This window comes from Eublepharis macularius, chromosome 18 (assembly GCF_028583425.1).
Source record: "Eublepharis macularius isolate TG4126 chromosome 18, MPM_Emac_v1.0, whole genome shotgun sequence".
Classification (NCBI taxonomy): Eukaryota; Metazoa; Chordata; class Lepidosauria; order Squamata; family Eublepharidae; genus Eublepharis; species Eublepharis macularius.
The window spans coordinates 25275623-25290737 of record NC_072807.1 but is presented as its reverse complement, the minus strand read 5'-3'; the positions used below and the strand labels follow the sequence as shown (position 1 = coordinate 25290737).

At 44.7% G+C, this 15115-nt stretch overlaps 1 protein-coding gene across 3 annotated transcripts in view; it reads right to left on the bottom strand.

Annotated features, from left to right (window-relative positions):
* Positions 1 to 15115, bottom strand: part of CEMIP (cell migration inducing hyaluronidase 1) — a 127452-nt gene that overhangs the window by 9096 nt on the left and 103241 nt on the right. For all 3 annotated transcript variants that reach the window (XM_055002494.1, XM_055002495.1, XM_055002496.1), the window contains 3 exons: positions 2324 to 2499; positions 1547 to 1756; positions 315 to 520 (listed from right to left, as the gene is read on the bottom strand). In XM_055002494.1, coding sequence (XP_054858469.1) covers positions 315 to 520; positions 1547 to 1756; positions 2324 to 2499 — 592 coding nt within the window. The remainder of the gene's footprint in view (positions 1 to 314; positions 521 to 1546; positions 1757 to 2323; positions 2500 to 15115) is intronic.

Genomic DNA, 15115 nt, shown 5'->3' with positions numbered 1-15115 from the left:
GTGGTTAGACATCAATTATATTTTATGGTGTGATAAAGGTTTCCTTGTACAAGCTGGAGGAAAAGGAAGGGGTGGGGCAACCCTCACAAGGTTTGTTAGGGACCCAACTTTGGCTTGGATCACGCTCAACATTTGGTTCTTTTGGCATGATTCTCCCAGAGAAATAAACTGGGAAAATGTTATGCCGGAACTGAAAATTCAAGTGGATTTTTTTAAAAATCCATTAACAGAAAAACAGCATCATCTGTTACTCCCAAATAGGCCATAATGTTACCCTGAGTTACCAAACAAAATGATAGTTTTCTCCCACTTACTTGCAGTCTTGTCTAGGTTTGGGGACATATCCTGGATACGCTCCCTCTGTAATCGTCTTGCACATTCTTGTGTCTCGATCAGATGGTAACAACGTGCTGGGTTTCACCACCAGTCCAAGGCAGTGATCAAACGTGTTGCGTACCTCCGGCCCATCTTCAGTGAAAAAGCAATGGCCCAAAGTGTCATAGCCGACAACATCCTTGACCTGTGGGCAAAAACCAAGGTGATACACATACAGGCTCATCTTCCCAGAAGCTCATGATAGATTTAACTGCAAATTTTTCTGCAATTATGAAAAGCTTTAAAAACTGCACCTGGCTTGTCTATATTACAGTTTCAACAGGTTTATTTTTAAAACCAAGAAAGTAAACAGGCAATTCTTTTTAAGAAACTTGAGGGTGGGATATCATAGATATCAAGCAAGTGCTGTAAGAAAGGGCTATTATGATGCTGCTCACCAATAAAACTAGCAATAGGAAAAATGAGCAGACCAAAATTAGGACACTTTATATATTCAACTCATAAATCTTATGCAAATTACACAATAAACAAAATGTACACGATTAGTTCTCATCCACAAATAAACTTTCTAATGATTATCAAGTGTTTTCATTTGAAGTCCCAACTGAGGCAAAGCCTCGACCGTAACAGCCACAAGTCTTTTACTGTCTGTTGTGGTAATTTCGTCGTCTCTTCAGCCTCAAGGTAAGTGGCAACGGACGAGGAATCCCTCACATCCAAAGAAGTAGTCTCTTAAGGAGAAGTGGTGAGCAACCAACGCGGGAAGAAAGCAAACAAAATGCTATTTATGCCCGACAAGCTTCCAGGTAATTTTGCTTGTTTCATATGTCACTTCATCAGAGGGCATTTGTCTTCCCACCACGCCAATCTTTTCCTCCAGTTCTCCAAACGAATTTTTTACGTGCTAGATTCAGCGCACAGGCCCTCCTTCCTGTGCGCTGAATGTAGCACGTAAAAAATTCGTTTGGAGAACTGGAGTGGGGGCTCTCCTGACTTCCTCAGGCAGACTGTTCCACAGGGTAGGGGCCACCACAGAGAAAGCCCATGCACAGGCTGCTGTTGATTTTGCCCATGTGCAGGGTGGCACCTGCAGGAGACCCTGTTCTATGAATATAACGTAGATTTTGGCTATGGATTCAGCTACATTAACACCTGTAATGGTTTTGTGTATTACCTTTACAGGTGCTGTGACTAAGTTGTGGTTCCTTACCAGTAAACCATTGGATCCGTGGACTGTCACGCAACGCGAGAAGGCATGATGAATGGCGATGTCTTTCACATAGGTGGGTGGGTTGTAGCCTCCCTTCTCATCCACATCTCCTGCCATGTGGAAGTGGATTGGGTAGTGTCCCAGCGACTGCTGGCCCATGTGTTTCAGCTCTACCCCTTCTATATGGACTGCTTTAAATCCAAGAGCAACCTGAAGAACACCACCAAAATCAAGTCAAGTTGTAGCTACTGAGTCCAGCAACTCATTGTGGCTGTGCCTATTCTGCACTTGGAAAAAAGAAATGGGTGCGATCCAAGCAAAGTTAAAGCACCCAAGCCTTGCTCATTCATTCGAAGCTGTGGATAGTTACCTTAATGGGCTGGATTTGGCCCATTTATATATATAAAACACAAAAGTAATCTTACTGCACAAGTAATCCTCTGACTAGCTCAGGGGTCCCCAATGCGATGCCCCAGGCATGATGAAATCTTTCCAGGGGACTGCAGTGTGTTCAGGAAGTGAATGGGAGTTTGTCCAGCTTCTGATTGGCTATGGGAGAAGAGGCTGGTTGCCAGTCCTCACTCTGCCATGATACTTGCTGAGTGACTTGGGGATGGTTGCTGTCTCATACTCTACTTCACAGGGTTGTTGTGAGGATAAAATGAAAAAGGGGGACCATGTAGGCTCCCCTGTGCTGCTTGGAAATAGGGTGAGATTTAAAATTTGACCTTTCACAGGAAAAAAAGAAAAGCATGCACAGAGGAAAACAACCGATACCTTGATGTGTCCTCCAAAGGTGTCGAAATCAAAGAAGGAACAGAGGCCATTGTTGTAATCGTAGCAATTCTTTTCCATCTCTCCCATCACCACAATGTTGTGGCTCAGCAGGCCAACTTCCGCCCTCATGTCAACACCGTCAATTTCCTCTCCCATATGAAGGTAGGTTGCTTTCCCTAAAGGGGCAAAACAAAATTCAGTGTTTAAAAAATCAAATGAGAGAGGCAGAGTTCTTGGGAACATGGCTGCCATACGCAGACCTTCTGTTTCCTTCCAAGTATTTAAGCCTGGGGGTGGCCAGAGTTGCAAGCCTCCTAGCAAGAGCTGGGGGGGGGGGGTCTGTTAGCCCATGGCTTGCAGCCTATGATCTTGAGGCAGCCAACCCAATGACTCCAGTCTGGTAGCGTGGACTAAAATCTGGAAGGCTCAGGTTCGAATGCCCGCTCTGCCAAGGAAGCTCACTGGGTGACTTTGGGCCAGCGATACATGCTCTCCGCCTAACCTACCTCACAGGTAGGAGGTGGAGATGGAGGTTAAGCGAAATCAAGTAAATGCTTTTACTGAATTTTTGTTTTGCTTATATTCTTGTAAATTGCTTTTGCTTTCCAGTAGGGTAGAATAACGAAATTTCTTTCACAACACAATAGGAAGGTAACAGGGTTTGTTAACGTAGGCAGAATAAACATGGGTGGTAGGATGCAGAAATGGTGGACGGAAGGCAGGGGAGCATCCAGAGTTGTGGGACAAGCACTGATGCAGCTCGTTGCCCTCCTGATTTAAAATGTCTCTGCCTGCCTGCCTTTTGCCTTGGCCATGTGTCCCCCCCCTCCTCCTCCCCTGCCATGCAGACTGCAGCAGATTTTTGGGTCTGGGACGCCTTTGGATCGAGGGCTCCTTCACTATGATGATTTGTCTTGCCCCCTGCCACTGGCTGTGGTGGTGAAGTAGGGATGACTTGGAGCTGTGCAAACGCAGAAGACTTCAGGAGGGCCCTGCCTTGATGGCATAGAAAACCAAGACAGCATGGGGTTTAATTGCTGTCAACACAAACAGAGGGGTATGTGTGTAAAAACAATAACAGGGTCGTTTTTTACACAAGTCAGTTCAATTGGCTGCAGTAGCGGTACTCACTCTGTGGTTCACAGAAAGCCACATTTGCAATTACCCAAACCGAAAGAGCCAATTACTTCCATCCATGGCATGGGGTGGGTGCCACAATGGAGAACAGCACTCAGAACAGCTACACATGGTGTTGCAAAGAGCCACAGGGGGCTCCTGAGCCACGGAGTATCACTGGATTACCACAGAAGAGCAAGATTTGGGCCAGTAGCACCTTAAAGACCCATTAGATAACCCACAGCTTAGTTCAGCTGCCACGTCACGTTCTGCTACTTTATGAAACAGCCAAGGAGGATTCTTGGGCTTGCTCCATCTTCCCTTTGCCTCTAGTGGCATGACCTGCTGTTATTTCCTAGCTATAGTTTGTTCCAGGTTGGGAGGACAAGCACAGACCATAGTTTCCCACTTCAGATATACTGCCAGCTTATGGTCTGTCAAAACCCAGGAAGTCCACTCAGCATTCCTCAAGAGAAGGGAGATCACACAAGCCTGCCTGAGGCTTCCTCCACCCTTTTTCATGTTGTGCCAGATCATGACTTGGTATGATCCCTGCCCTGAGCTTGAATGCATGCCGAGGCCCTAGCCAAAAATGCTCCTGAACTCTCCCATGCTACTCACACCCCAGTTCAAATGGTGCCTCTGTTTCTAAAGGGGCAATCTCCCCCCACCCACCTCAAGACTGAAAACATTATGAATCATGTTAACAGAATTGTACCCAAGAATTGTGGGGTCTTTAAAAAAGAAAAGAACAACACCTTCCTTGCAGTTCCAGCAACAACTACTTGCACTTTCTTTTGTCAACACTGAAGGGGAACACCCCAAGGTAGGAGGAGGAACATTTGTAGGGCCACACCTGGCTCCTTGGGAGCCTTTAAGGCAGGGGAGGTCTTGCCCAGACCTGCTGAAAGGGCATGCATTCCAGCCAAACAAACAATTAACTTGGCTTGAGGTTCTGGGCATAATGAAAGAAATCTTAGTTGAATTGCTCTATATGGGTTTAATCGACTGTGATAATGAAACAGATATTCTGAAGAGCAAAGAAAAGCTATGTTTTGAGATGACCTTGTGGCTTCTCCTCCCATGCAAGGAGGAAGGCCCTTCTCAGTTGAAAGGCAAGAAGAAAAGGGTGACTCCGACAAGAACAAAATGGGAGGGGCAAGAAATCCATCACGAAACGTGTTCTAGATGGATACATGAAGCTGCCTTCTACTGAATCAGACCATTGGTCAAGATCTGTACTGTCTCCTCTGACAGGCAGCAACTCTCTAGGGTCACAAGGGGAGGTGTTTCCCACCACCCGCTATCTGGTCCTTTTAGCTGGAGACTGAACCTACGACCTTCTACAGGCCAAACAGACGCTCTACTGCTGAGTTGCAGCCTCTCCCCAAATAATGGCTAAAATGTATTATTCTGTTAGATCATCATCAGGAAAAAAAGAACTGCAGATGTAATAAATAACAGACCATGAACCTGTACAAAAGTCATAATATAAAATGCTGGAAATACAAGTTACTAGAAAGATCAAGGTCTATAATCCAACATGGGAAGAAAATTGCTCAAAAGTTCATCAGCATAGATAAGAGGTTTCTGAATAAGTTCCCGCTGAATAAATCTGCTCCCATGGAATGTACCATTGTTATTTTAATTACACTGTGATGATATAACATTACTTCTTTGCTGAGAAAGAGAAGGAAAGGGTGTATCCAATCATGTATCCAATTTTTCCTCTGAGGAACACTTTCCATCTCTGGTCTTGTGCACAAAAGTCCTGAAGTCACAGGGCACAGCAAAGTGAAGTGTCAGAGAAGGAAGGTTTTGTTCCTTTTGCCTGTGACTGCGGATTCCATTTTTATTAGAAAATCAACCCCACTGCATATTCCATTGTCAGATGTGACCCTCCCGCCCAGTTACATCTAACTTGGCCCTAAGGTTGCTTCATATCTTCAGTCTAATTCAGGGATGAGCAATCATTTATAAATAAAGAGCCAAACTGTGTCAAACATTCAGAGCAAGAGATGTGCAAAGGGTCAGCAGCACACAAAAGCCCACTTGCGTAACTGATTCTATACGACATGAATGATAATCAACCATGCTGATTAACCTGTTAAGTTTCTGCAGCCCAAACACTGGCTGTTATGTGGAAACTGGCACACACCAGGTCTCCCTTTACATATACACGCAGGAGCACCCTGCACAATTGTTTTAGCGTACTGGCATCAATCCACACATGGTTCACATTTGGATTCAGGCAACTGTTCACCTCCACCATTTCCCTTTCTGTAAGGCATCTCCGTCAAAACCTCTGCCTGCCATTCTCCGCACAAGCTGTTTATCCTAGCACCCATCCTACCCCTCCAATAGATCTTAGCTTAAATATTTCATTTTCTTTTTGAAAAAGAGCCATACTTGGCTCCATCAGGCTCTCAAGCCACAGGTTGCAGACCACATGCGCTAACCGATTGATGGATTGAGTATTGCCACGCTAATTCAAACAGGTCAGATGCCCCTTTCCTGCCCAACAGCTGAATCGGGGGTTATAGATCTCTCCCTTGCGGCCTGCATCTTCCCTGATTCAGCCATTTTGCCTGGAGTGGGGGAAGAAAGAAGGGACTGCTTTACTGCCCACGCTCTGAATCAGTCCAACAAAAACAAGTAATACACTCATTAAATAAACACTCTGTATTAAAAGGGTGGTTTTCAAAAAAAATTTTACACTTGTGCTTATTTAATTTCAGGAGAGGCATACAAATAAGGCTGTAATTGGAAACAAATGTCCAAATGTTCTGCGTCAAAGCGCAGAAATACTGAGAAAAGAACTACCACTTGCAAAAGAGAGAGATGCTAATTATTGAACGCTAGCAGTCTGTCCATCATTATGACAACAGAGCTTGTTTTATTGGGGAGGAGCTCAGTGGAAGAGGCTCTGCTTTGCATGCAGAAGGTCCCAGGTTCAGTTCCCAGCATCTCCAGTAAAATGGATCAGGTAGTAGGTTTAAAAGACCCCAGCTTGAGACCCTGCGAGTAGACAATACTGACCGTGACGGACGCACTATAAAGCAGCTTCACGTGTGTCCATATTTCAGACTCTTGGAAGTTGCAGTGTGCTTCTAGGCACATGAACCTGCCTTCTACCGCATCCGAACCTTGGTAGAGTCCAGTAGCATCTTAAAGACCAGCAAGATTTGCAGGGTATAAGTTTGAGAGTCAAAGCTCCCTTCGTCAGATACAAGCAGGAAAGAAATACTTCCTAACTTGTGACTGACAAAGGGAGCTTTTACTATTGGAGGCTTATACTCTGGAACTCTTTTTGACTTTTAACGTGCTACTGAACTCAAATCTTGTTCTTCTACTGCAGAACAACATGGCTACCCACCTAAAATTAGATCCAGAGGAGTTAGCCGTGTTAGTCTGTAGTTGCAAAATAGTAAAGAGTCTAGTAGCACCTTTAAGATTAACCAACTTTATTGTAACATAAGCGTTCGAGAACCACTCCGTGCATCTGGTGAAGAGAGCTGTGGTACTTGAAAGCTTATGCTACAATAAAGCTGGTTAGTCGTAAAGGTGCTACTGGACTCTTTTCTATTTTGCACCTAAAATTAGTCTGTCTAGGTTGGTGCCTGGCAGCAGTTCTCCAGGGTCTCAGACAGAAGTCCTTTCACAACATCTACTACCTGTTCCTCTTAACTGGAGATGCCGGGATTGAAACTGGGGCCTTCTGTCTGCTGTACAACTAAGCCACAGGCCCTTCCCTAATGCCTAGCACATTTGTACCCCCGCAAACCCCTGCCAGAGAGGGCTATGGTTCCCAAAGCTGGGAATGGAGGGCAGGTTTTGTCCTCATGGCATCAGATTTTGCAAGCGCAGAACGTTACTTTCCCCCCATAGTAATCAATGCAAACCATATACGGATAGTTTGTCTTTGTTTAAACACTTACACCCTGCTTTTTCCATATAAACACTTCAAAAGCTGCTCCTAAGTTTGTTTTCACCTGCACCCAACATTCACAAACAATGGAAAATGTAAACCAAACACATCAGCTAACAGCATACGTAACACAAGCAGCAAAATAAATCAAGAGCAGTAGAAAACCAGCAGTTGGTGAGAGAAAAGCAGAAATCAAGCCTCCAAAGCCTCAGGAGGATTAAAAATAAAGTTTCAACCTGACTGCCTGAGAAAGTATAATGTTGGCACCTTCCAAAAGCTTTATGGGAAGAATGTTCCACCCATGGGGTCCGGTCCCATTCCAACGAATCTCTCAAGGCGGGGCGGGGTAGAAGTCTTGGAGAAGGGAGGCTCTCCAAAGCAGATCAAAGGAAAGGCGCAACACCTCACGGGATACGGGAGAAACTTAAGTGGGAGACAGTAAGTGATGCTATTGGAATGGAGCCATATTGTCTTCCCCTCCCAGCCGGCTCCAGCTTGAGAATTAAGCCTGCTGGTTCATGTGTAGAAGCCCAACACGGTTTCCATTTCTCCGTCATGCTAGAATGGGAGGCCAGTGGGAAACAGCTAGTTTTCTTCCCTGCAACAATTGCAAACGAACACCTGCTTGAAATCTTGGCGTTCATGTCCAACAAGGAGATGGCAGGGCGAGGGGCGGGGATTATCCACCAGGATTCCAATTCAGATTACAACACACAGAGAAAATGGACATATTTGATCCTGGGACTGTTGTTTGCTGAAGCAGATATGACCATGGGTATTATCAGATGGAGACCTAGTGGAGCCAGAAAGAGGAGACTGCTCAGTAAAAACACCCAAAACCTCTGATAAGGAGGGCAAAGGAATTCAGCTGCGTCCAGCAAAGCAAGGCTCGCCCAGAGGATTTAAGGAACTGGGACCGGTTCCTGCCGCCACCTAAGCTAAGATAATTCATCTTACTTATTCTGGACTGTACACATTTAAACCCTCACTGAAGCCTCAAATGAGTCTCTCTTCTGTTTCACACATCATGGTGTTACTCCTTCATCCATCAAGGCTGAAAATCTTGGGGCTGGGTATAGCTGCTCAAAAAGGCCTGATTTATCCTAGGGTCCACCAGCTGCCGATCACTACTGAAAATCAAGAGAGCTGACAGCGTAGCAAGCAAATGCTGTATGCAAACATGTCCCATCACTTACGTGGATTTAATTTTCAAGGAATAGAAGATTGCTCACAGAGCCATAAGAATATTACATTACTAAGCCTGGTTGCGGGGAGGGCGGAATACAAATACGATAACGTAATAATAAAAAAATAATAAACAACATTGCTCAGGGTTGCAAAGTTGCCGTCAGTGCTTGGCTGAGTGTACATGGGGTAAGACTTTAAAACAATAAGATGTCAGGCTTGCATGTGCTTGGCTTTTGTTTTTAAATAAATACCTGCACGGACATGCTGACAATTTTAAATGCCAACAAGAATGTTAAACATGTGCTAAGCATTTCTATATATAACCATGTTTTCACATTGTGCTTCTGCTGACTTGGCATGACTGATCTTAAGAAATGGCCTTGGGCCTTCCCCCCCCCCCCCGCTCCCTCCTGTGAAAGTGTCAATACCACAAGCACCCATATCTATAGGCACTGAAGTGAGGCCCTGGAGAAACTGTTTATTTGGAAATGATGAAATCATCAAAGCGTCTAGAAACTGACACGCCCAGAAAGGCGCTCCGTCAGTGAGCCGCTCTGGATGTTGAAAGGACATGATCTCACCACACTTCCGGGTCTCCAATTCAGTTCTCCGCCCACATTGCTTTTTGAGTGCTTCCCTGTCCCTAAACACCTATTAATAATAACAACATTCAGTTTATATATTGCCCTTCAGGACAACTTAACGCCCACTCAGAATGGTTTACAAAGTGTGTTGTTATCATTCTCATGACAATCATCCTGTGAGGTGGGTGGGGCTGAGACAGCTCTGAAAGAGCCAAGACTGACCCAAGGTCACCCCACTGGCTTCAGTGAGAGGAGTGGGGAATCCAACCTGGCTCTCCAGATTAGAGTCCTGCCGCTCTTAACCACTACACCAAACTGGCTCTATTATCTAATCGTTCATGCATTCTTCTGCAGCCTCACCTAGCTCTTGCTACAAAGATGACCTCAAAATTCAGCTTTTGCTATCAGGAAAATCATTTTGAACCAATCATAATTTTACAGAGCCCAATACTGAAACAGAATCTCAGTGCTCACAGGTGAAAATATTTTAACACATAAAATAAAAATAAATAATCCTAACCAAGACCATGGAATAGCATACCGCATGAAGATCGGAAGAGCTCTGCCTGGATCAGACAGATGGTCCATCTAGACCTGCATCCTACAGTGGCAGTAATTCATAAGATGCCTCTCTTAAGAATATGCTTTGGACATGTTTAGTCATTCAGCCCTTTTGGGAGGAGGTTATTAGCCATAAAGAGCCTCGTGGCGCAGAGTGGTAAGTGGCAGTACTGCAGCCCAAACTTTGCTCATGACCTGAGTTCGATCCTGGCAGAAGCTGGGTTCAGGTAGCCGGCTCAAGGTTGACTCAGCCTTCCATCCTTCCAAGGTCGGTAAAATGAGTACCCAGTTTCCTAGGGGTAAAGTGTAGATGACTGGGGAAGGCAATGGCAAACCACCCCGTAACAAAAAGCCTGCCAAGAAAATGTCGTGATGCAACATCCCCCCATGGGTCAGTAATGATGCGGTGCTTGCACAGGGGACTGACTACCTTTACCTATTAGCCATATTAATTTTCTGTTAGAAAACATTTATTTTAGAGAATGTGACTGCACTGTTAAACAACTTGCCTGTCTCTTGAAATCTGTCTAACTGAGGGTCAACATAAATGGACCTCCATGCCCTTACAGTTGCTAAAAGACTTACACTTCAACACTGGAAAGACAAAAGCCCACTTTTATAGAAACTTATGTATGGATTTGCTAATAGTGTTTTTGGAGCCAGCACTGTTTTCCTTTTTTTCTCCCTTTCTGTTTGCTTTTTTTTTCTGTTTTGCACTAATAAAATAATAAATTAAAAAAAAACCAGTGGCCCAACGAGTCGCCGTTAGGGGCCAACATATATGACACAGAGGCCTTGATGACGCCTCCAAGCGCCTGGCATTGAGGAGTTTCCTTCCTCCAAATCTGGAGGGTCCCTTAGTGATCACGGCTATGGACTCCTCTCTCCATGAAACCACGATGACCCATCACATCCCTGATCCTAACCGATGACACGCGTTTCACCTAAAATGAAACCACGGACTGCCAAAAAGACAAATAAGTGGGTTCTAGATCAAATTGAGCCTGAATTCTCCCTGGAAGTTAAAATGATGAAAGTGAAGCTATCGTACTTTGGTTACATCATGAGAAGATAAGACTCCCTGGAAAAGACAATAATTCTAGGAAAGGTGGAAGGCTGTAGGAAAAGAGGAACAACCAAAATGAGATGGCTTGACTCCATAAAGGAAGCCACAGACTTCAGTTGCAAGATCTGAGCAAGGCTGTCAATTATAGGACGTTTTGGAGGACATTCATTGACAGGATCAGCATAAATCAGAGGTGACGTAACAGCACATAACACACCCACAAGATATAACAACTCTTGCCCTAAAATATACCTCCAAAACATGAAATAACCTTTGTTAGTCTTTAGAAAGTAGTTCACTTACTCCACAACAGGCCAACCAAGAAGTTGCTGGGATACCAACTAGAGTTTCTTTTTGATTCTGCTGAAAATCTATACGGTCTTGCCTTTGTTGCTTATATTGCATAGCTCCATAGAAGTGCCCATAAGCCGTCCTCAAGCATACGGAGAAGCTCATGGGCATGTTTAAATAAATTGGTGCTCAAGAGGCCTGAAGTGGCATGAATTTGGTCTTGGACAAACCCGGGCAACAAGCACACGGCAGGACGAGCTGCCAATGTATATTAAATGCTTGGTGCACAACCAGCCCGTGGGGCGCAGCTGAGAGACAGATGCGAAAGAAAGCTGCCAAGTGCGCAGCTCAGAAAGTTCACGGCAAGGCAAGAACATCTTGCCCTGAAGAATGGTAAATTATATTTGCAGCTGAGTCAATGCAAAGCATGTTATGGCTTTTGCTAGGAGATAAGCCAAATGCGGACAAGGAGCTCTTCCAAAACCGCCCCCCTGTTGCATACATGCAAGCTATTTCTGCATATTTTTCTGACCATATAGGTGAAGGTTTTTACCTTCTACACAGAAACCCTTGCCTGCTTACAAAGGCCAAACGTCAGTGTTAGATCACATGCTTTGCATGCAGAAGGTCTCAGATTAAATCCCTAGCAGCTCCAGGGAGGGGAAATGAAATTCAAGCTGCAGATCTGAGAAAAACCCTCACGTGAGACGCCGTAGAGTGGCTGCTGGAGCTAAGAATCTGGGCTACAGAGACCAACGACATGATTCAAAGAAAGCAGTTTCCTTTGTAGCCAATAACAGCATTAAAGCTACATGTAGATCATCACATTAGCAATAAGTGTTGGGTGCAACACAATAATAGCAATGCACATATGGGTCCCACAATATCTGCACCTCTACAATCTGATCCATGGTTTGATACACCTAGTTATTTTGTCCCATAGAAGCAGATAGCCAATTTCTCCTACACATTTGGACAAATCACCTCCTATCAATTGTGGTGCCAAATGTTACCAATCACCAGCTTTGCCACAGAGTTTAACAAAGATGTATGTGTGGCCATTTGAGAAACAGCCCTAAAGCACAAATAGCAATTTTCTTCCCGAAAGGTGTTTATGAAGAACCCTTGAGAAACCAGCCCTGTATCTGGTCTGGGCAATGTCTTTCTGCAATGGCTTCCCCTCAAGCTTTTAGGATTCCCACAGATGGAACAGCAGGCTCCATCAGACGCTGAGGTCCAGGGAGACTCAAGATACCCAAACAGATGAACTGTAATCTGCCATCTACTGAAGGGTGGTTTGGACTGAACAACTAAGGCCACCACTTCATTAAAAGAGCGTTGCTTCATTTCTGTCCTTTTTGTGAAACTTATCAGGGCTGGAATGAGCCTTACATACAGCTGCATAGCTATAGATAAGGCTGGGGTGGGTTTTTGGGTGGTGGTGGGGGGTGTTGATCTTCCATTCTGGCCTGGTTCCACCCTTCCTGCCTGCCTCCAGCTCTTTGCCTGCTTTTCCTCTGCGCATCTCCAGATGTAAAGTGTCAAAGAGCCTGAATCCATTCCCATAGGAAGGGGGGGGGGAGTAGCTGGATTCTAAAAGCCCATAAGTGATAGGGAAAGAATATCTAACGGAAATAGGAGAGCTGAGAGACCTCATTTGGATCAAGGGGGAAGTTTTTCTGTGCTCCTCGGCCCAAGTACAATCCACATTGGTGATGTTTCCACACCCACACAGGGCAACTATATCCAGCTGGGGAAACCTACAGTGTGGAAGGCGGGGGGGGGGGAGGGAGGGGGGAGAAAAACTGTATGTGTCAACCCAGGAATTCATGAATCAATTCACATGTTACTCTAGTCACATGCAGTATGAAAAGTCAATCTTCCACTGGAGAACGGAAGGTTGCAGAGACTTTGGCCCCTGTAAACTGCACCCTAAGTAAAGGTGGAAAACCTTTTCTCATGTACACTTTGGGAAAAGCTCTAAAGGAATAAAGCCAAACAGGACCGCAGCCTTAATTCGTGGGACTGCATTTGTATATACCTGCTCCCTTATCTCTCCCTCCACCTCCCACACAGTTGTTGAAATGCAGATTGCACAGTTTTTGGAGCAGGAACTTGTCTTTTTGTTTATTTTACTCTGTTTATCTGTACAGCACTACTGATATAAACGGTAATTTATGAGGTTGGTTATAAAAGTTTAAGTCCCAAACAATTTGCAATCCTACCTGGAGTTACTCCAGTCAAAGCCTAGTTTTAGGGTCTGAGACAGGGGTAACCCTACAGGGGACAGTATTGTGATTTTTGCAACCCACTGAACTTACAGAATATCTGTGCATCAAGTACATTAACAGGTGGTACCTAACTCTCAAAAAACTCTCCCAGTTCTCGTCCTCACAATCTCCTAATTGTTGGAAAAATTGCGGTGAAGTAGGAAGCTTTGATCACTGTTGGTGGAGATGCAAACACATAGAAAGGTTCTTAAAGAAATACGCCAAATCACAAACTATAATGTTCCACTATGGCCAGAACTCATTTTTTTTAGACCAATGGGACAACTGTCAAGTTTGCATACCCTCAATAAAGAAATACCTTATTGCTACTCTACTAGTGGCTGCAAAGAGCATGATTGCCGCTCTTTGGAAGACAAACTCCAGCCCTTCAACAGACTTGTATTCAAGTTTCAATAAAACCTATTTTTATATAAAAAGTACACAGAAATGAAAAGTGCGAAGTGGGGATTCCAACAACCTATTACTTTAGAGAGTTGCCAATTCTGGGTTGGGAAATTCCTGGTGATTTAGGGGCGGAACCTGTGGAGGGACACGAGTTCAGCAGGGACGTGAGACTATAGAGTCCTCCTTCCAGAACTGCCTTTTTCTCCAAGGAAACTGATTGCTGTGTCTGGAGAGGAGTTGTAATTCCTGGAGAACTCCATGTCCCACCTGGAGGTTGGCTAATCTATTAATTTATCACACCAGAGCTTCCCCCCCACCAGTGTTTTTCAATCACAGGAAGTGAAGAAGACCCTCTCAGGGTGAGATAGCACAGGGGAAAGGATTCATGCCACCAAGATGCTACCTTCAACAATCACACATGGAACATAGTTGCCTGGATCCAAGAAAAATTCTCAGTAGCTATTCCACACAACTTTCTCTTTGGAAGACTTTTCCCGCCCCTTTCAATGAGCTGCTGTGCCATCAGCTGTTGCCTAGAATTCAGCGACAGTATTCTTTTGATCTTATCTTAATTCACTGGCACTGTACACAATTTTTATCGGGTACAGCTGAACACCCAAACTCCTACTGAAAATCAGCCCGTTGTCCAATTCACATCTGTTTATAAAGCAAACATAGTTTATTAGCAGGAAGTTTCAAATATAAATATCTGAACTCATTTGGCCAAATATCCCAGGCCAAGCACATGAAAACATGGCTAAAAGATGAGGCTGATTTAGAATTAGTTTTTTGCTCAGTCAAAAGAGAACCAGCCTGTAAAGAATTCGTGCGCTTCCATCATGTCCACCTCCAAATGAGGTAGGATTCAGTACCTCTGAACTATTACCCGTCAACATTTATGGAATGAATGTGCCTATAAAAACTCTAGAGAAGGGAGATTCTATTTTCCAGTTTCTACTGAACATGTGGATGCATGAACCTGCCTTCTGTGGAGGGTCCAGTGGTTCAATGATAGAGTATCTGCCTGGCATGCAGAAGGTGCCAAGTTCAATCCCTAGCATCTCCCATTAAAAGAATTCAGTCATACGTGATGCTCGAGGCCCTGGAGAGCCGCTGCCAGTCTGAGTAGACAATACTGACCTTGACAGAGTGATGGTCTGATTCAGTCTAAGTCAGTTTCAATGTACTTCATGTACATTCCGGCTTGCCATCTGGCAACCAGCAGGAACTTTTCGGGGGAACAGAGAACTATGTGATGCTATGTGCAAATTCTTAAGAGTGTTGTGATGTCTTTCCCGGGGTAGCAACCAGAAGTGAAGACACAAGACCGTGCAATGTCGCTTCCTGCCATCACCCTTTGTTCCCACTGCAGTGAAGAAGCCC